Source organism: Olea europaea, chromosome 16, assembly GCF_002742605.1.
Source record: "Olea europaea var. sylvestris chromosome 16, O_europaea_v1, whole genome shotgun sequence".
Taxonomy (NCBI): Eukaryota; Viridiplantae; Streptophyta; class Magnoliopsida; order Lamiales; family Oleaceae; genus Olea; species Olea europaea.
Window position 1 is genome coordinate 11,498,791 of NC_036252.1, and position 21,710 is coordinate 11,520,500.

The 21,710-nt window shown below is 34.3% G+C and overlaps 3 protein-coding genes and 1 non-coding gene across 6 annotated transcripts; 1 reads left to right on the forward strand and 3 right to left on the reverse strand.

The window, feature by feature from the left end:
• The first annotated feature begins 749 nt into the window (after positions 1-749).
• LOC111412097 (B-box zinc finger protein 19-like) lies at positions 750-8,791 on the forward strand. 3 transcript variants are annotated; one of them, XM_023042862.1, is made up of 6 exons: positions 750-1,135; positions 1,990-2,086; positions 2,175-2,290; positions 2,379-2,621; positions 2,760-2,851; positions 8,431-8,452. In XM_023042862.1, the coding sequence occupies exons 1-5, from the start codon at positions 1,043-1,045 to the stop codon at positions 2,844-2,846; spliced, it is 636 nt and encodes a 211-aa protein (XP_022898630.1). In that variant the 5' UTR covers positions 750-1,042; the 3' UTR covers positions 2,847-2,851; positions 8,431-8,452. The 3 variants fall into 3 exon arrangements, 2 of the variants coding, with proteins under 2 accessions (XP_022898630.1, XP_022898631.1); XR_002705963.1 differs by lacking the exon at positions 750-1,135 and adding an exon at positions 6,821-6,883 and having other exon boundaries at positions 8,431-8,791; XM_023042863.1 differs by lacking the exon at positions 2,175-2,290 and having other exon boundaries at positions 1,990-2,094; positions 8,431-8,791.
• A 973-nt stretch (positions 8,792-9,764) lies between these two features.
• LOC111412098 (fructose-bisphosphate aldolase 1, chloroplastic-like) lies at positions 9,765-12,377 on the reverse strand. The gene is made up of 6 exons (XM_023042864.1): positions 12,087-12,377; positions 11,549-11,818; positions 11,354-11,463; positions 11,140-11,230; positions 10,729-10,998; positions 9,765-10,334 (listed from the first exon to the last, which is right to left on the reverse strand). Exons 1-6 carry the CDS (start codon positions 12,255-12,257, stop codon positions 10,056-10,058), a joined length of 1,191 nt encoding a protein of 396 aa, XP_022898632.1. The 5' UTR covers positions 12,258-12,377; the 3' UTR covers positions 9,765-10,055.
• Positions 12,378-16,486: 4,109 nt separating this feature from the next.
• TRNAE-CUC lies at positions 16,487-16,559 on the reverse strand. The gene has a single exon. It is a non-coding gene; the product is annotated as a tRNA-Glu (tRNA).
• A 1,216-nt stretch (positions 16,560-17,775) lies between these two features.
• LOC111412100 (zinc finger protein GIS2-like) lies at positions 17,776-21,062 on the reverse strand. Its single transcript, XM_023042868.1, has 4 exons — positions 20,921-21,062; positions 19,674-19,858; positions 19,283-19,375; positions 17,776-18,522 (listed from the first exon to the last, which is right to left on the reverse strand). The coding sequence occupies exons 2-4, from the start codon at positions 19,781-19,783 to the stop codon at positions 17,991-17,993; spliced, it is 735 nt and encodes a 244-aa protein (XP_022898636.1). The 5' UTR covers positions 19,784-19,858; positions 20,921-21,062; the 3' UTR covers positions 17,776-17,990.
• Between the last annotated feature and the right edge of the window lie 648 nt (positions 21,063-21,710).

Genomic DNA, 21,710 nt, shown 5'->3' on the forward strand with positions numbered 1-21,710 from the left:
GTCATTATTTACCTTACATTCTTTTTCATTATTTTTTTTCACAGTATTCATTTTTAATTACACTTTTTTTATTAAAATAATATTACAAGCAAATAAAAAACGATTTCTTTATTTTTTAACCACACATAATATTCCTCATAATATATTTCTTCAAATTAACGGGCCTCAAAAAAGGCCTGAATATGATGACGAAATATAAGTTCTAATCTAAATACGGTTTTATGTTATGCAAAATATATATTTACGATAATTAAAAGTCGCTTTCTTTCATTTTATATTAAAATCACAATCAATATAGCAAAATATGTATTTCTAATTAAAGATAAAAACTATACACATATATTTAACTTAAATATATATATATATATATATTTTATTTGTTGAAAGCTGAAAAAGAAAAAGAAAGAAAAAGAAAAACTACGTTTCATTTTTCAAAACCAACGGCATTTTGGAACATACAACACAAAGCCCCTGACTCTCATTTTTTGAAAATGAAAATAGGTGAAATAGTGTTCTTTTGAAAAATGAGTGGTTGAAAAAAATGAAAATTTTTTGATTTACGTATAATATTATTTTATTAAAGATTATGTGGTTAAAAATAGAAGAGAGGAAAATAAAATATAATGAAAAGTAAATTAATGGGTCAAACGGGGCAAAATCAAATATACACGCGTCAGCTTACCGTGGCGAGTATGAATGATGTTTAGTGCTGGCGATAGAGTAAACCTATACGAGCTTTTTTATTTTATTTTCTGCAATTCCGAACTTCTCCTCCGACCTACCCCACTACATTCCACCCCATGCCTCCCTATATAAAATAGAATTGCGCCGCCCCCTCTGTTCCTTCCCTTCTCCACCTGTCTCTACATACAAATATACATATATATGTACGTATAATGTATGTATATATACCTAAATATGAAACTAGATTGATTTACTATTCATGGATTTGATAATGATATAATTTGTTTGAAGTCTTTGAGGAATCAGAAGAAAAAAGTAAATAAGGAATCAGAAGGAAAAAACAAAGTAAATAGGAATAATGAGAACGCTCTGTGATGTTTGCGAGAGTGCAGCAGCTATTCTTTTTTGTGCAGCCGACGAGGCAGCTCTTTGCAGTTCTTGTGATGATAAGGTATATGGTAGATTTTATGTGTACTGTGTTTCTGTGTATTTCGTAATGGATCTGATTGAAATATTTAGCGAGGGAGTAAATACTAGTCAAATCTATTTGTTAGATTATGTTTTGTTAGGTAGTACTATTTTATTGTATTGAATCGTATATCCATATTAGATTTTTGAATGTCGACGTGTGGATCTTTGCTGAGATATGCATATAATGATAAATACTATCAGAATTGGCCGTAAAGAAATTACTTTACCATGGTAGGAATTGCAATTACTTTAAAGTACATATTTTTGTGAGTTTTCAGGGTACTTGATGCTATGTGTTTTCTATCATTCTTGTAGTACCTTAAAACTTTTGAATAACATCTCATTTCATTAATACTTGGGTCGCTTTTCAAGTACTTAATGGCCTCCTTAGCCTAGTGTTTAGGCTCGAAACTTGCCCTAGCCAGCTAATTTCGAATGTGGGTGGTTCTCATTATATTGAATAATAATCTTTTGATTACCTCATAGCACACATTTATCACCATGACGATTTGTGCACCAGTGTGCACCTGTAATGGATACATGGTTGCTGCACGTATATAAAAGTGAAAATCTGAGCCATTAATATCAAGCCTTATTTAGAGGGTTGGAGACAGATGGCAGGACTACTATCAAGTATGCCTGAGAAGAATGCATTTGTGTTCTTTCTTACATTGTGGTGGCATCTGAATCATGCCATCTTATGAGTTTGAAGAATGTTCTATGAGATTCCTTGGAGGAATCTTTATTCACTTATTGGAATACTTGTGTTATTCTTAACTTATTATTGTACGAAAATTGTAGTTGTGAAAATGATAGGCTAACGTGGTGTGACAGGTCCATATGTGCAACAAGCTTGCGAGTAGGCACGTGCGAGTTGGGCTTGCTGAGCCCAGTGCAGTTCCACGCTGCGACATATGCGAAAATGCACCTGGTATGCAGGTTCATTTCTCTTCCTTCCAATTATTTGAAAGGTTGGAACACGTCCTGAAATACATTTATTATTGGACCCTCGTATGTAGCCTTCTTTTATTGTGAGAAAGATGGAAGTTCCCTTTGTCTCCAATGTGATATGATGGTCCATGTTGGTGGTAAAAGAACCCATGGAAGATATCTCCTATTAAGGCAGAGAGTTGAGGTTTGTAGTTGTTAGAGAACACTACTCATTTTTGTAGCAGTCGTGTAAAAGGCCTCATATTTCCTTCTTTTATGGTTTGCTTTTGTAGTTTCCTGGGGATAAATCTTCACGTTTAGACGAGCCAGGATCACAACAAGGTGATCTGGGTGAAGCTAAGAGGGAATCTATTGAGCCCTCTAACTTTAAACGGAAGGAAAATCAACAAAATCACATGGCATCTTTGATTCCAATGCTGGGTAATAACAGTACCCCTGATGGGAAAATGGAGAATAAGCTGATTGATCTCAATGCCAGACCTCAACGGATGCGTGGACAAGCTCCAAATGACCAGGTATTTTCCTTTTTAATGATGCATGGGAAAGTTCTGAATTATTATTTACCTTTTTTATGATCCTTCTATCTAAATAATCACATTTCCGATATAATGGCTAACAATTTAAAAAGTTTATCTCTGGTTTTGATTTCCAAGGAACAAGTGGATACTTTGATTGGCAATCATCATGAAGATGCAAGTTTGGTTCCAAATGGATACTTCAAAAGCGAGCCTGAGAATTGATGAAGGTATGGCATATGGATATGTATTGAGTGTTGATATTCCAGCTTATTAGTTAGCTGGTTTACATAGGCTAAAAGAAGATGTGTATGTTAAGACTTGGGGTTTCATCTTAAAAGGTCAATCTTGTTAAGAGTAGCAGCCCAAAATCTTATAAGTTTGTGTATATTTTCATCTTTATTTGATGTGAGATTTTATTCCTTAACATGCTCCAAAAAGATGGTGACTCTTTTGAGCAGACCAATCTTAAAATCCGTGCGCTTATTTTTTTGAGCCTTAATCAGATCAAATTGTTCGTTAGAGTTTAATGAGCTCTGATACCATGTTAATTTTAAGGTTCAATCTTAAAAGGTCAACCTTGTTAAGAAGAATAGTCCAAAACCTTATAAGTTAGTATATATTTTCATTTTTATTCGATGTGGAATTATATCCCTTAACAGTATAAACTGCAATATTTTAAGTCTTTACAATTTTATTCTAGTTGTTGAGAGGTATAACTTCTCATTTCCCACATAGTACTCGAAATCACACTAGCTGAAGTCTGCTCATTATGAGGGCATTGTAAATGCGAGTTCATATGCATGTGTTTTTAATGAAGGTCTGATCATCCCGAATTTTGGCTTCTTTCTTTTTTTTGCTTGTGATCTATATGTCTTTTTTCGAGGATAGAATATTACTTTCTTGTATCTCACATTGCAGACCCCAATCTATGGAACTTGTAGGAAAATTGGTCCTCAACTTTTAATTTTGCATTTAAATGTGTTTTTCCAAGCTTAATGCATGTTGATTCCCGCTAGTCAGTTTTTTCTCTATTTGACAGTGTAAAGTCGATCTTTTTGTTTAAAAAGATGATTATACTCTCCTTTATTATTAAATCAAAATAAAATAAGCAGGAGAAAGGAAGGAAATGAAAATAAAAAAGTAAAGGAAAGTTAATAAAACAAAGTTCCCCACAAAGCCTACTTATCCTTGCTTGCAGGGGGCGAAGAGGGCCAAAAACCATAGTGGGTAGGTGGTAGACCAGATCGCACTGGCTAGTTCAACTAGGAAAACTAAAAACAAGTTCAATTATATAGCCCTTGTTTCATGGAGATTAAAATCAGATTTTTAGTAGATATTGATAAAAGTTGATGAAATGTGTGATTAAAAAGTTGTGGGACCCATGAAATATATGATTAAAATTAATTGTTGAATTTGACTTAGATTAAAATCTCAATTTTAATTCATACTGAACAGGGGCATATTAAGAACCACATATATGGAAATCGGTGGAAACTTCCATATATGCTGCACAGAAAAGGTCCAAACTTAATCCCAATCCCAGGGAACAGTGAAGACACGAGATCGAATAATAAGTATGAATCATAGTTTAAATATTTCTTAATCTAGTTCATATATTTCGCGGTAAAAAAATAAAAATAAATAAATAAATTAAAAAAAAAATTCTAACTAGGAATAAGGAGTCTTTATGTTGCGTCACCGTGGACCTAATACGCCGCCTAGGGGCTAAATCAGTCAACTAGCTGGTTCCAACAATAAACTGGTGAACCGACCTTAGGCTTTACCTGTTTTCCTGGTTCATCTTATTAGAAGAAAAAAGATGTTAAATAAGCTGGAGATGGACGAAGAGCAAGCGGTGGATGCTATTTTTATTTTGAAGTGAGAAATCAAAGGCGATAAGAGGTGAAGAGGAACATAAAAGATTTGAGAGGATAGTAAAGCAACCATTGAAGTTTTAAGCCCTCAGATTGGGGTTTGGTTTGGATTAGAGGAGAGCAGGAGCACCCATGTAAGCATATTCACAACTACCTCGGGTGAACACACTTAGGAATGGTGGCTATGCCTATGGATACGCCATTTGAATACGATATAAAATGTGTGCAATTTTGTAAAAAAAATTAGGATACTCAAATATGTGCTATAATATTCAATATAATTTCATTAATAAAAAAATTAAAACGGAAGCATGATAATAAAAATAAAATATTAAAACATTTTATCTTAATTCTTAATTGTCGCAACTTCATTTTCTTTATTAAAATCAGCTACTAAGAGAAACTATCAAAAACAAATATATATCATTGAAAATAATACTCACCAACTCTGAGGGAAACTGTCAAAATTATACTACACCGATTTTGGGTGATTTTTAAACTATCTAAAATTGGTGCCTAGAATAGGAAGCATCGATTTTTTCAACCCTTCATAAACGATGCCACTCAAAATCGGCTAAAAACACTCCCTTGCAGGTCATTAACCTTTTACCTTTTATGGGTCAATAGCCGGTTGATTTTAGAAACATTGAGCCAAACTAGGGGATATGGTTGACAAAAACCATAGGGAGACGGGTGCTAGGGTAGGGCTATCTTGTTTTGTTTTCTTTCTCTTTCCATCTTTTTATTTTTATTAAAATTCTCTTTTACCCATTTTATGTCTCACAACAATACTCCACACGCATAGCATGTAACATTTTAATGGTGAAGTGGACGATTCTCGTCCATTAAGGACCAATGTCAATATGGACCTATTTGCACATATTTAAAAAATTGGGGACCTCTTATGCAAATTTTGCTTAAATTAATAGCAGTTGACCTTTTCCTCTAGACTAGGATATTGGTAAACACTGCATCTTTTAACTTGTATGAATTAGTTGAGCAACATTACAGGATAAGTTAAGTAACGAGATTATAGTTGTTCAAACATTTAAGGAGTTCATCTGTTTAGTGATGTGATTCAAATATTTATCTCCCTAAACGGATCACCAAAAATAGGAGATTAAAATTTTAGACCTTTTTTCTTAGCAGATACATTCCATCTTGAGCTGGATATTGCCATCCACAGCATGATCATTATGTTTAGATATAATGGGCTTCTTTTTTTACGAGTTGCTTTCCTGGAGCATGTGGAATTTGTTTTGGAATGAATGCTTTTACACTTGGTGACAAAAATAAAAAATAAAATTTGTTGTCTCGGTTGCTATCAATTTATTTGATACATGAATTGATTGATGTTGTAGATCGATATCTTAAACACTTGCATGATAAATAAACCAGAAAAGTAATAGTCAAATCTTATATACTAAATTATTAGTCTACTTTGCAAATTAACATTTAGCCCTTGTTTGAGCCCTATTCTTTTGGAAAAATGCATTTTTCAATAGTGTGTTGACATCATTTCAACCACACATTCTTCAATAAAATAATATTACACTCAAATTCAAATTTTTTTCTTATTTTCTAACCACACATTCTCTATCAATACACTATTCAAAAATTCATTCTTCCCCAAAAAAGGGGCTCAAACAAGGCTTAGAGAGTGTTTGGTGGAGATTAAAATTAGATTTTTTAATATACTGTGATAGAAGTTTTTGAATTGTGTGGTTGAAAAATTGTGGGATCCATTAAAGATGTGATTAATATTGATTTGTTGACTTTGACTTAGATTAAAATCAAATTTTAATTCAAACCAAACAGACACTTAATAATTTTGTAGACTTTACAAAATGGTCAAAAATGTTAATTGCATATTTATTAGTTTCTTTTTCCTTTTAAAAGTGTCCTATTTAACTACCTTCTGCTGGATTTGAAATACTCTCTTACTGGCAGGCAATTGTGTAAAATTTTCACCGACTGTTCTCTCCCCCTCCTCTCCCTACCATTCATGCTTCAGCATGATTTTGACATATATTATTTTTGCCATGTTACCTTGTATAAACTAAGATTATTGATATTGCATGATTTATTTGTCAAGTTATTTGTATTCTCTATATAGGGTTTTTTCTCTGCCATTGTAGTTTATAAGAGGGCATATTCAACTAAGAAATAATACAAATAAGAGCTCACTGTTATGTTGACGTATAAATACAAAATACAATTTTCGACAATTTTCGGAAAAAAATTTCTTTTTACAAACTTCGTTTCTTAGTTTGTAAATCTTTATAGATGAATAAAGAAATGATTTTTTTGGTATATGGGCAGGGGGGTGGATCCAGCACCTGGCGAGCTGGCACGGCCCCCCGTGCTGGATCCGTCGAGAAAAAGGTTAATGAAATTTTTTTGTTAAGTATATATATGTTCTTGTGTGAACATTGAACGAAAGAGTGTGTAAAGCAGGTGGATGGGCGGCGCATTTCCATACAATTAAATATGGGTTCGAATCATTTTAACAGCGCCTTCCCTTTTAATTTTTAAAATTGTAAACAATGAGTAAATATTAAATAATAATTGTACTAACATTCAGCAACAGGGAATGAAGCTCATATGGCAGAGAGGTCACTTTATATGTGAGAGGTATGGGGATCAATTTCATGTATTCCAACTTTTTTTAAAATTTTTTTAATATAATAAATAATGACTAAACAATTATATATTATTAAATTTCATTTTCGAAATAATTTCTTTTAAAAATTTATTGACACTAATTATTACTTCATAATTTATATACTTTTATTTTAGGTTTTATCAATTGACTTTATAAAATTTAAATTTGGACAATTATGTATTGCTTTTTATTCTTTTAAGAGTTCGAAAAACTTTTTTTTTTCTTTTGAGATTAAAAAATATTCTAATTCTAATAATCATTACTTTCAAAATTTTGCATAACCTTCGTCTGAGCTCGGAGCTTATCTTTACCGTTTAATCATGCTTTATGTATAAATTTCATCTTAACTCGCTTAAGTTTGTAAAAAAATTGAAACTTGATCATGGATATATGATTGCAAAATATATTTTTTTCTCATTGTTTTAGATTGTATTGGATTATATTTTTAAATGTATATGACTTTTACGTTTTAGTGTATTCATACGTTGATTGATTTTTTTTTAATATTAATAAACAATTTTATTATTGCAACCGTCAAGGGTCAGCGGCTGCCCTAATTGACTTAATATCCTGGATCCACCATTGAATATGGGGTGTTTGTGCGTGTGGAGATAAGGGGCAATTTCATTTTCCAGACCAAGAGAACATAGAACGGCAATACTTATCGTATGGCTTTTCATATGTATATTGATATCCCATCTGACACGTGCATTGGTTTTCACCTCAGTGCAGATGTAGGCGACTTCTTTGATGCATATGTAGCTGCATCTTTCTAGAGGAGATGGCAGAATGGCTTGAAGCTATTGCTTGCCTTGTTCCCATCACTTTGTGTAAAATATAGATGGTTTGAAATGGATATGCTAAACATGCTTGTGGAGAAGTTATGCATTGCTGAATTTCATTTCTCCATTTCTTGGTTGTGAAACAATTACAAGTTGATCTTACATTTATTGTTGATTCAAGCAATCGTGTCAGTGAAATTTATATCGTACCTTCTAATGTGCCTATTGTAGTTACTGAGATTGAGTTGCTCAATTTGTCTGTCTAATAATACAACATAAGACTTTCTACGCCGGAATTTGGTAAGTAATAGCCAGTATAGGGTTCTTTAAATAAAAATTTCACTGGAACTAGGTTGTGTACTGTTCTAGGGAAATGCTTGTGCTGGTCATGAATTTCGACTGGTATTTTGCTGATATATCTTAAATTTTTTAATTTTTGTATTGCAAACGATCTAATCTCCTCACATTTCCTGGAATTCCTGCAGTTATAGACACAGTGGATTTAAGGCAGGATGGGATTTGCAGAGCAGCAACTCTGCGACATCTAACCGTAGCGTTTTCCTTTACAACCACTGAAGTCTCATTTCAACTAGTGAAAGCTAAAGGGAGAAATATTGTGCAGCCTCCCGTGAATAAATCTGACATTGAGTAGAGTGAAATGTAGATAATCTCATGTAAACTAGATCTTATGAAAGCAAAAGGCAATGGGGACAGAAAATTAGTTATTATTATTTTTTTGTAATTATTTCGTTTGCTAGATGTGTATTATGCATATATTGTGACCAAACAAGTAACTTAAATCTTTGCTTAGCAGGAAATGGTTACATGGCCAGTCTTTTCTCGTTCTCTAACTAAATTGTTCTTGTTGTCTTGCTCGGTGATTTAGGCGAAAGGCAATTTAAATGAATGTCTGGTTAAGCTTAAAAGTTAAAAGCTAGTGAAACGTACTTTAAAGTAACACTTTTTTCTCATACATGTCTTGGATGTTCTTTTTCCAGTTAAATATTGGGATTGCTTTCAATATATATATATATATATATATATATGTATGTATGTATGTATGTATTTTTATTTATTTATTTATTTTGAATGTTGACTAACAGTAAAAATATATTTGTTTCAAATTTTTCTTATTACTTATAGGTAAAGTACTTTTCTGAAGCTTATACAATTTTTTTGTTTTTATTTTTTTGAATTTTCCCTGATCCAATTGAAATTCGATTTCAGGTTATTGGCTTCGAAAGATTTTGCTCTTAGAGATTGAGTTAGGTCTTGTTCCTGAGCTCATACATAAACATGTATAGGTCCTTGCAAATTGAAGTTTTTCGTTCTTTAATTTTTTAAATTTTAAATTTTTTTAATTTTTAATTTTATTTTTAAATACATTGAAGGATGGGGAAGATTATGCATTAGTGACTTGATGTTTAGCTACTTTTGTTTCTATTAAAATTAACTTCGATATTTGGATCTTATAGATCAGATTTTGTAGTTTCTTGGAAATATTTCCATTTATATCTTTGACGTCCCTTCACAAGAATTGACTCTCAAGTTTACATATCAAAGATAATCAACTTGATTATTGTTACTCAATTCTATTATAGATTTCTATCTCTCTCCATTGCTCAACCGTCGAGAAAGTTAATGGCCCATTAATGATAGGGTACGCGTCTGTAATTTCCATTGCTCGAGAGTCAAGTTCATGACCCAATGATAAGGTATGCGACCAAATGCCTGTTGAACCCTGTATGTAACTATTGACGGTCATGAGATTGTGAAAAATCTTTTCAGAGTAAATTCTGACATGTATGAAAGACAACAATTTGGGCACTATCTTGAAGAGAAGTTCATTGAAATAGGTGAATCCACAAGCCAAATCTCTAATCCGTTACAAGGGCATTGAGATTTGAAGTTTTGAACAGATGTATTAGTACTGAAACCACAACTAGAAAAATTTTATACCACCCATTGATACAAACTAACTAGTTTCATTAGTACAAAGTTCACTAAGTGGTAAAAAGTACATATGATGAACAAAAATAGGCTCCATTTCTATCATGTTCCTCTCTTCATGATCAAATTCTTCTTCATATATAGACTTGGTGCAATAAGCTTAATAGACATAGCCCTTGACAAACATTCCCTTCTTGGCTTCATCGGATTCACCCTCACCAGTGTACTTCCCGAGCTGAGCAAGGGAGTTGGCCTTGGCTCGAACCAGCAGAGTATCTTGTGCTGCCTTGACGTTCTCGGGGCGTCCTCCCCACGTCTTCAAGCATGTGTTCTGGAGGGCCCGGGCATAGGAGAACGATACGTGCCATGGGTTAGGGGCTTGGTTCATGGCATTCAAATTCAAGGTTGCTTCTACTTCAGATTGCCCACCAGACAAGAACTGCTCAAATCAAACAATTGACTCTGTTAGTCTATACATAAGATCACATGAAGACATTATTTGTTGAAGAATCCATCTAGCTTAGAATTAACCGATGTTGCTGCTGAAGCGTCATACTAGGAAGCATGTTTGGCAAGCTTAAAATTACTTATTTTGAGGGTAACTCTTACATTAGTGTCAAAATAAAAGTAATTCACTTATTTTCAACTTCGTCCCAAAAAAAAATCAACTCATTGCAAAACTTATTTACTTATAGGTAAACTTCTTAAGCTTTAGCCAAAAATGCTTAGGTTCCATATCGACTCTTTGTTTGATTCTCTCTCTTCTCTTTAATCATTAAAGGAAAACTATCGATATAAGCTTTAAGTACGAAAATTAAGACCAGGATACTTGCCATGATTCCAGGGACAGCTGGGGGAATCCTCCTGTGGAGAAGCTTGAGAGTGTAATCAGCAACTTGCTCGGGGGTTGCCTTCTCCTTGCATTCGGCTCCAGGAGTAACCATGCTCGGCTTGAGAAGAATACCCTCGAACAGAACATTGTTCTCGGCCAAATAGAAGAAAACCTCAGCCCAAACCTTTAGGGCAACTTCGAAAGTCCTGTCTATGCCATGTTCACCATCAAGCAAGATTTCTGGCTCAACAATCGGGACCAATCCGTTGTCCTGAATAATAAATAAACATTAGATTTAACAATATTTGTCTGCACTAAACAGTGTTTAGAAAGAAAAATAAGCTAAAATTTTATTTATATCAGCATTAGTGTTTTGTATGTAGAAAAGTTGTGCTTTAAACTCGATACATACTTGAGCAATGGCAGCATATCGAGCCAAGCCCCAAGCGGCCTCCTTCACGGCCAAGGCAGATGGACCATTTGGAATGCTCACAACGGTACGCCTAAAAGATGAAGCATAGGTAGATGATATCAGTATGGGCATTTCAAAATTTAGGACATGAAAATTGTGACACCGTGCTGTTAAGAACAAGGAAATGGACTCAAAAATCGTGATCCAGGCCTACCATTTGGCAAAACGAGCACCCTGTTGGTAGTAAGCAGCGGTCCGGGAAGCAAGGCCATCGAGTCCTTGGCACCAGGACTCATCATTTGAACCAGCAAGGGGAACCAAACCCTGCTCCGATCCAAATTAGCATATCTTTAGTATCATCGAATCTTGTTTTAAAAGTTTTTAAATTTTCCCCAAATTTGTGCATTACCTTGTCGACTTTGATACCGGGGACAATGTTTTGCTTGACGAGGACATCAACCATCTTTTTGCCATCGGTGGTCGATTGGTAGAGAGTCTCTTCAAAGAGGATGGCACCAGAGATGTACTGGCCGAGGCCGGGGGCTGTCACGAGGAGGGTACGGTAAGCTTGGCGATTAGCCTCGGTGTTCTCAAGCCCAATCGAAGCAAGACGCTTTCCACAGGTAGCATTTGATTCATCCATGGCCAAAATTCCACGGCCAGGTGATGCAACAGTTTTCTGCATTATTCATTCTCCACTGTTAATCAACTAGTTTTACACCTCTAAATTCATCCCTCTTTCTCTGCCTTAGTATGCTCTATTGTGTTCAAAATCATAGTTCGTTGTTCAAAAAACATGTTTTAAGATTCACTATTTCTTGCAAATACCAATTGAAGTCTTTCGGGAAATGAAAATATGGGCCGAAGAATGAATGCTTTCTATTTGTAGCTTATAGTATTTGACGCCGATTGCAACAAGTTAACAATAAAAGAAATTAGACACATACCGCAGTCTTAACAAGCTCATCGGCATAGGATGATGCTCGTATTGTGAGCGAAGTCACCGCATTCGGGTGGCACCGGACGACGGAGACGGAGGGTTGGCGAAGGGACTGACCCTTAACAAACTCAGCCTTATCAAGAACAGGAGATGACTTGATGAGCGATGCTGAGGCCATTGCTATATTTTTGCTGCTAAAATTTGACACACAAATGGCAATTTACAAAATCTTATCTCTTTGTTTTCCTCTCTTTGCCACAAAACCTTTATTCTCACTACTGAATTTATAATTGTCTAGTGTGTAGTGTTATATCAAAAGATGTCTAATTTGAGGCTGTCATGCACTGGCCAATTGGTGGTTGCCATGTGGCTGGACGTACAAGTGGTTGAAATAGATGGGATTATTCCCACCTGGTAAAAAAAATGAAAAAATAAAAATGGGATTTTAATCTGAAGAAGGGTTGATATTTTTAGGCTAAAGAATCCAAAAATGATGTAATATGAGGCTGTCATATTTTGTCACTTGTTTGTTTGATATATGATTCAATGTAAATGGCTCTGATTTAGTTTCAGGATTTGGTGTGATTATGATCATTGTGTCAACCGAGCACAATTTGCCAAGTTTGCAACGAACAAGTTACCAAATCACATAAGCGAACAAACCTTAGGGCCTACAAGAGGGGCATATTACGTTTCGTTGTTACGGTAAAGCTCAACTTGCATACTTGGTCAATTTTAAGCTAGTTATACTAAAGGCACACTTGGCAAGACTTCTAATAAGTCGAAGATTTTTTTAGAGTCATCTTGAACATGTTTGAATAATTTTTTGAAAATGCTATTTTTTGGCTTAGAAAGGTTTTCTATAAAGGGAAAAGCAAAAGCATAATATCTAACAAATGGGCTCTAAATATACTTGTAAAAGTAGTATCAAATAAGTCACTTCTCTATAACTTATTCTCATATTGGGAAAAGAAAGGAGCAGTGAAAAACTTATTTCAAGCCCGTAAAATCACCAAGTTAGGAATAGCTTTGATCATGGACAATCCTGAAAAGAGGAATAGGTTGTAAAAGTTCTAATTTGAACCCATTTTGCCAAGTTAAAGCTTGGTTCGTGAATTTATAGGCACTTGAACATGAATTCGTGCCAAGCTCAATCGAAGGTATTCTTATAATTCAATAGCTTCTATAGGGCTGAAGACATCTTGAGATACTTAACAGTGTTTGAAACTCCAGAACAAAATGGTGTTGTAGAACTGTTGAATAAAACTTTGATGGATTTTTTTTCGCTGTATGTGTTCAAATTTTGGGTTGTTTAAGACTTTTTGGACTGAAACTACTACTACAACTTGTTTTTTGATTGATCGCTCATAACAATAGTATAATTTTTTATCTTATTTAAGAAAGAAGAATAAGCTTCATTTTTTAAATTAACGAAAAAGAAAATTTAAAGAAGTGTATGTAAAGTGTATTTAAAGAATACTAAAATTGTTATTTTCTCTTTTTAGTATAATTTACCTAAATTTCTCAAATTGTAGCCATTTGCTAATGTCAGGTGGATGGTTTCTCGTGTGGTTGAGACATGATAACAAAATACACAAAGTACACAATAAAAATCAGAACATTGCATGCCACTTTTACAATGGGCAAAACTTGAATTAAATTCAGGTTTTATTCAGATTTTTTATTTGAGTCCTTTGTGGTAGCTGAAAATAGTAATTATATCCGCACCATATTTTAATTAAATATGTACTTAAGATTCTTAATATCTGCTTATTATGATAATTATGCTCCTAACGATTTTTTATGTCATTCTTATTCTCGAACTTTTCATTGATTAACACATTTTGTATTTGATAACGGTTGTATGTGCAAAAGTCCTATGAAATGGTGTAAAATAATTTATTTTCCTAACATATTTAAAAGATGAAAATAAAAAGTGTGAAAAAAATATTTTTTTCCTTGTTTCAAAGCATGAAAATAAAATATTTAGAATAAATCATCATTAAGGAAGAGACTTATTAATTAATAGAAGGTTGAAGATAAAAATTCGACTGATAATAGTTAAGAAAATAATTGTTATAATGAGTATAAATTTAGGAGTTTAACTACAATTAAAATATCATGTAAAAAATAAAAATTATAGTGTCAATATAAACATTATTCACGTATCATATGATACTCAAGTGTATATCAAGCAACAAATCACCAATCTTATTTACAGATAGTGAAACAAAGTGTTACCAATAGTTATAATTTTTTATAAGAGCAACACCACTTCGTGTTTAAAGTTTCATAATCATATCGAAGTAAAGAAAATCGGAGAAAACACGAATAGGTGCATCTGGTGCACACTAGGGTTGCCCCCCTTAAAGGACTGGGTACTATCACAAGCTTGTCGATGGGCGTCCCAAGCCAGGCAAAAAATTCTGCATGCTGCGGCAAGCCACCCACAAGTATTGGACCGGATGCCGACCAGCCTACTAAGGCCTCGGCCTATTCTCCTAGGTCCTCCACCATGCTAGAAGGCAGCTCAATGATGGCCACCGGCCGACCCTAAAAGGTAGAGCTCATTTCAAAGGATGAGGTCAAACCCAGAAATTGAGTTAGGCTCTATCATTAGCCTACGCCGTCAACTCGAGCCCTTTATAAAACAAAGATCCAAGGTGATTTCAAAATTTGTAATAACTTAGTGTTCTCGAGCCATTATTATATTGCAACTACAATTTTGACTTAGTTGTCGGAATGGGAACAATATCGCACATTTGACGACAATGACATTATGTCTCGACTAGAATGACATCGATGGCCATTTTATCAGAATTTTGATGCAGTATCTGAATCAGAGTTCTCTTTTTAAGCTCCTCGAGAAGAATATTATACACATTCTGCACAACGTAGATTGGGAATTCAGAGTTCCAACAAGGCGGCCACGAAGAAAAAATAAAATAAGAGACAATAAGGGATATGTCCACCAGATCATTGATTATATATCTTTCTACTAGATTGTAAAGAAGAATTCATTTATCACATTCTAGATAAGGATTTATAGATCACATTGTAGATTCACTGGAAATAAGGATTAGTTTGTATTTGTACCTAATACCGAAGAAGGAGTAATCAACACAAAACGTCCCTACCTTTCAAGTTTAGTATGGAAAACATTCATATATTTCATTTTTTGACATTTTTGCCCATATCTTTCACCTATCTTTGCGTAGAAGGTCATTCTCACTAGTTTTTCTGACGATTTTACCTTCCATTCAAATAAAACAAAAATAAAAAAATAATAAAGAACTAATTGCAATAATAGTACCGTATTTTCAAAAAAAAAAATTACAAATCAATCACAATTTATTGTGAACTAACAAATTTTAAAGTTACCCAAAAAGATAGAAAAAAGAAACTTGAATGCACAGGGAAATAATCAAGAAATTGAAAAAATTTTGAATCATGGCCAATGAAAATGAAAAATTTTCAAAAATGGATAAGCATAAATCTCAATTTTTGTTCAGTGAAGAGTCGGTGGAAGGCCTGAGGCAAAAATCACGTAATCTTCAAAATTTTTCATTTCCATTGGTTATGATTGAAAATTTTTCTATTTCTTGATTATTTCCCTTTGCATTCAAGTTTCTTTTCTCTCTATCATTTTAAAATTTTTCAATACACAATAAATTGTGACTGATTTATAATTTTTTGAAAAATTTGGAACTGGTTACAATTAATTCTTTATTTTTTGTTTTGTTTTATTTTTGTTTCATTTGAATGGAGGATAAAATTGTCAAAAGGACCTTTTGAGCAAAGAAAGGTGAAAGGTGGGGACGAAAATGTTAAAAAATGAAAGGTAAGAATATTTTTCACAATAAATTTAAAAGATGGGGACGATTTGTACCAATTATCCATACAAAAAGTTATCGAGAAATAAGGAAGAAGCTAAAATTATGTTGATTATAATATAATACTGAACTTCTCCACTCTTCTTGTAAAAACATGCCAATTACAAGGGACTAAGACAGCAAAATATTGCAAAATTCTAATGAACAACCAGTCATCTTGAAAAGCAGCTTCCAAAATGAAGCAAGAAATATCAGCATAAAGTTGTTAATGAATGGAAATCAAGGAACATGAGATGAGAAATTCCAGGATATCATCTCAATTAATATTCTTAATTAACTTAAAATTCAAGCAAGGATCATCCTAATATATCAGAATAAAAATGATTTTGCTTTCGCTAAACAAAATATCAGAATCCACAACAGTTAGTTGAATTTTTCATTTTGCGTCAGTGATCTCTACATATTACAGATCAATATTTTCGAACCAATTAAATACAGTTGGCTTTCAACTTCTATCCATGTCAAACAAAATCTCAGAAATTCTCACAAAACGGCCAAAATATTAAAAAGAAGATTCCGTTGCCGGGACTTGAACCCGGGTCTCTCGGGTGAGAGCCGAGTATCCTAACCAACAAGACTACAACGGATTTGCTAATTATTGTACTCTTCAAATAAATTATAGTGGTAGGCAAATTTGACCACGAGTCGATCTCATATCACGAAATGCTTTCGAGTTCTCTACCTCATTCACACTCTCACTCTAAATAAATCCCAATTCCAAGGTCTCTGTTTAGGGCCCGAAGTACCCACTTTCACCTTGGGTTAAGGACCAAGGTCCGAGATCACAGGATCCGTTATGGAGCGCGGCTGGAGTATATGAGCTCGGGCCATGGAGCCCTTTGCAACAGCCGAACCTATCGTCCTATGTGTCCCTTATCGATAGGGCAATACATTGAATAATTGATTTCATAAAAGATTTCCCCTCTTGCACATTATGATACCGTCCGTTGAATACTTACTATACGCAAAAAATAAAATAATAAAGAGATATTCAATCTATGAAGAATTTATTACAATATTTGTTAGCAAGATTATATTCTTGTGAAACTTTTTTTTAAGTAAAATTAACTTTAAATGATCTTTTTTGCTAAATCTAAATTTGAATTGAAAAATAATGATTTGGTATTCGAGAAACTCAAACTTGAGTCACTCAAACAAAGTACTACAACCGTTGAACATAAAATTGTTTAGAAATGTAATCGAGCTTCATGTGTATTAAAAAATAAAAATTTGGAGATACTCGAATACAATCCCCAAAACAAAGTAGTCCAACATTTGAAAAATGAATTTTCCTCTCAATTTTTGTTGTGAAAAATGCTCTATTGATCCCTATCCTCTTGCTCTTTAAGGAAAATTAATCTCTTTTGTAATAGTTGCACAATCAATTTTCAACGTTAATAATCGTCCATCATCCCTAACACATCCAACTTCATGAAACTCCACTTTATTATCAACCTAGACTAGCTACTATAATTTCAAAGTGAGGCATGTTTCTATGAAGGTCATGCGATGACAAACAAATATTGTCCATTTTGTAATGTCAAGTGAAGTTTTAGGTATAAATATTGTCCATTCTGTACTATCAACTACGATCTAATTCTGCGATTCTGCCTCTTAACCTATTCCATTTCCTCTGTTCTTTTACCCTATGAGCCCTAGGGGTAGCAGGAATCGAGATCCTTAAACATGCACTTGAATAATCTCACAAGTATTCAAAGTTCTTAACAATCAAGAAACGCATTTGAAACTGCATCACATCAGCATCAGTGATAGGCAGCTGCATGTATATATGCACATTAAATCAGATTATAACTACCATGTCCTCGTATATATAGAAGAACTTTAAATACAAAAGTAATTTCATAACTCAATGTTCTACAAAGTAACAAGTTTGGATTCAAGAAGTTCAACCATAAATTATTCCAAAAAGTGCACCACCACTAAGTTCAAATGAAAATAAAAAGAGGGATAAATATGGTCGAGCTAACATATGATAGAAAAGCCACAAATTTAATCCTTCAGTACCTCCTGGGAAAGCGGTCCATGAACCTTCCGGATGGACACTCAAATGCCATGTGTCCTCTTCCGCCACAATTGTGACATATCGCCATCGACATGCAGTCCCTACTCATATGACCTACCTGTTGGCAGTTTCGACATACGATATCGCGGTATCCACCTCCACGAATTCCAGAACCCCTCTCATCGAAAACATTGCCCTTCGGGCAGTCTCTAGCCACGTGCCCAGATATATTACAGGAATTGCAGACAGGTTTATTTTGACAGTCTCGGGCAAGATGACCTGTCTTCCTACAATTCTTGCAGGCCTTGTCATTGGTACAGTCAGCAGCAATATGACCTTGCTTAAAGCAGTTATTGCACAGCCTCAGGTCACCAGGTGGCAACGGAAGAGCTTCACAGTCTCTAGCAAGATGTCCTGCCTTGCCACAGGTATGGCAGATTCCCTCGTTTGGACAATTACCAGCCATATGGCCAGGTTCTCGACAGTTCCAACAAAGAGACTTCGTGGAGCATTCTGATGCAATATGCCTGGTCCAAATTTTCAAAAGAAATATCAAACATTAAAACACAAAGTATATGACTTTTTAACCTCAAAGGACAATTTACTGGTTAGAAAGCACAGAATTGAAATGAGATTTTCAACCAGATTAGGAAAAATCTAGTCATTGCTCCAAAAACGAAAGACAAAGTTTGGTCAAATTATACAGCAAACTGTACATCACGGAAAATTTCTTGTTCCTAAGTCGATTGCTCAGAGTTTCAATCAGATGTAAAGAAAAAGCCAGACCCATAACACATGCAAGAAAATAGGCACAAAATGGTCAGGGAAAACTAAGACAGCACCTCGGATATGAGTCCCTAGGGTGCTTATGCCACGACAGTGGGGCCTTATGCAGACGGGCCCAACCCAATAGGATCAGCACACCATTGTACCGATTGAATCACTCGAAGGGTCTCGGGGAACAATGTAATGTTTTGGCCAAAAACCCAAGGTTAACAGCGTATCTAGAAGTAAATCTACTGTAAATGACCCATATTTCTACTGGCTGAAGCCAATAAACACACATATCCCCGTATATAAGTATAATAGCAAGAAATATTGGTATACAAAGGGAGGTTCAGCATTAAGACTCGAATATGTCAAAAATTACAAGGCAGCTCTAGCCTCTTTGCTAATTCATGTAATTTATCAAGCAAATAAATGTGAAATGCTCAAAGTTTACAGTTTCAACATGATTAAATATCTTGAAGCAACCTAGTTAGAAAATGTATCCAAAAGGATACCTACCCAGGAAGACCACAATTGTGACAAATGGCCACATTAGGGCATTCTCTAGCAAAATGACCTGGCCTTTTGCAGTTCTTGCACAAACTGTTCTGGCTGCAAAGAGCACGGTTTAAAATTGTTTAGAATCTGACAGAAAGAAACTTCCTTCAAAGCAAAACATTAGTAAAATAGTTGCTAGCAACACATAACACTACAAAACAGAGAGAATAATTGCATAGAATGTGAATATCTCAAAAGGGAAAAAAAAAATTCAGATATACAAGCATTCACATAGAAGCGTCTCCTAAACGAGGTAAGGGTTGGTTACGTACAACAGTTTCCTTCTCCCAATTAATGCATGCTATTCTGAAGTAAAAAATAAGAACATGTGAATGAATTAAAACCAAATAACCTGAAACCCTGACGCAAATCCCGTCTATACGGTGCATCACGATAGGAATAGCGTTGGGTGCGGATCTTACGATCCATCGGGCTCCTGCTTCGGCTCCTTTCTAAGCTCATGTCCAAAACTATCCCAATCCAAACCACCACTCCTGCAAAATAATCACCAACAACACAGCTGCTGCTGCCTCCTTCCTGTCCACCACAACCACACACCCAAGACCATGCCAGTGAGTCCAAAAATCTTTACTTCATCCATGATTTTAAAACACCAGATTCCCATACTACTTTACAACATTTTTTCAACAAACAAAACCACCTTACAACAAATTATAAATCAGGAAACCAGCACCAATATGTTCACCAATTCAAAAAAGGTGGTGCCAACCACATCCTTAGTATTGCAACACCTCTTACCAAAAATAAATGGACAAACACCTAATGAAAGAAAGGCATCAAAAACTCCATTTCATGACATATTATCCGGTATATTGAGTGCGAGGCTGCAGCCCACACAACTCCTGCTACAACAGTTTACAAGCTGCCAAGACTAGGACTAACAGCAAGCATCGTGCATGACAAATTAATAAATTTAACCAAAAGACTAAAAGTTACAGATGAACATATATATATATATATATATATATATATATATATATATATATATATATATGGCACAGGATAAATTGCAGATCTTCCTCACACTCTACCAACATACTTCACAACAGGGAGTACCTGCTCACTGGAGTTTTCGTCTATCTTCCTACACTTTATCATCAAAACCCTAAATCTCAGCGAATTGAATTGCTCCTACAGACCCATTTTTTCTTCCAGCCCTAACCCATGGTTTTGCAAAAAAACATACGCAGTAGTGTTATGCAAAGTATGGTTCATCAGAGTCAAATGCTTCAGTAATGCTAATTCTTGCACTCGGTAGCAGGTATTTTCCATGTGAAGTTCGGTACCAGCTCAATTTCCTCTCATACGTATTTCTCATAGTAACCGATTCAAATCTATGAACTACGTGGATGAAAATTTTTAGGAAATCCAAGAAATTGAAAGAAACCTAGCTCTTAAATCCAATATATTACCAAATTAACTAACGAAACCCAGTCCAATAATGTATTATCACAAAATCTGAAACCCTAGTGGTACAACCAAAATTTTGGCAATCCAAATAAAATGTAAAAATCATTAGATTCTGAATTTTGCGTAATGGAAAATTGTGATCCACGGAGAGAGAGAGACGGAGAAAACCTGATACAACGGCGTCCGTACGAGTACTCAGGTTTCGATAGTGGAAGAAGATGAGTGAGTTGCCTCTTAGAGCCGTTGCTGATAGGATTAGAACTTGTTTATAAGGGCGCACCTCAACAATGCTACCGCTGGGTTGAAAATTGATTTTTTGATCACATAGAAAAGTGGGTTACACATTTTAACTGCGAGTGACAAAGTAGAAATGATTGTTGAAATAGTAAAATAATCATTAAAAATTAATTTTTTTGGATGAAAAATTATTACTAAATGGGGGCCTAGATTTTTTAATTTTTTAAATGGCGAGAGTAATTATATTTGTACCATAGTTTTTATTTGGATAATTAGTACAAAATGTCCCTATCTTTCAACGTTATTGTGCAAAACACGTCGATCTTTTGTTTTTTGACATTTTTGCCCTTATTTCAATGTTTCATTGCAAAAAAGTCATTTTCATCAATTTTTAACCAAAATACCCTCCAATTTAAATAAAATAATAAAAAATAAATAAATTACAATCCTACTCTTAAATATTTTAAAAAGTATAAGTGAATCCAAATAATTATTAAAAGGTCTAATAGTACAAAATGTTTCTACGTTTAGCTAGTGTGCAAAACGTTCCTACGTTTTAAACTGGTGAAAATGATTTTTTCGCAATGAAATGGGGAAAATAGGGATGAAAACGCAAAAAATTGAAACGTAGGGATGTTTTCCGCAGGAAGTATCGAACGTAAAGACCTTTTTTGCTATTAGACTCTATTAAAATATTAAAAATAACAAAAAATATCTCTCT

Excerpts from the sequence above, each read along its gene's own strand:
- LOC111412097 (XM_023042862.1), top strand. The coding sequence starts at position 1,043 with ATGAGAACGCTCTGTGATGTTTGCGAGAGTGCAGCAGCTATTCTTTTT. Across the intron at positions 2,087-2,174 it reads CATATGCGAAAATGCACCTG|CCTTCTTTTATTGTGAGAAA; the intron begins GTATGCAGGTTC and ends CCTCGTATGTAG. Across the intron at positions 2,622-2,759 it reads GACAAGCTCCAAATGACCAG|GAACAAGTGGATACTTTGAT; the intron begins GTATTTTCCTTT and ends TTGATTTCCAAG.
- LOC111412098 (XM_023042864.1), bottom strand. The coding sequence starts at position 12,257 with ATGGCCTCAGCATCGCTCATCAAGTCATCTCCTGTTCTTGATAAGGCT. Across the intron at positions 11,819-12,086 it reads ATGAGCTTGTTAAGACTGCG|AAAACTGTTGCATCACCTGG; the intron begins GTATGTGTCTAA and ends TGAATAATGCAG. Across the intron at positions 11,464-11,548 it reads CCGGTATCAAAGTCGACAAG|GGTTTGGTTCCCCTTGCTGG; the intron begins GTAATGCACAAA and ends GGATCGGAGCAG.
- LOC111412100 (XM_023042868.1), bottom strand. The coding sequence starts at position 19,783 with ATGAGCTTAGAAAGGAGCCGAAGCAGGAGCCCGATGGATCGTAAGATC. Across the intron at positions 19,376-19,673 it reads GATTTGCGTCAGGGTTTCAG|CCAGAACAGTTTGTGCAAGA; the intron begins GTTATTTGGTTT and ends TGCTCTTTGCAG. Across the intron at positions 18,523-19,282 it reads CACAATTGTGGTCTTCCTGG|GCATATTGCATCAGAATGCT; the intron begins GTAGGTATCCTT and ends AATTTGGACCAG.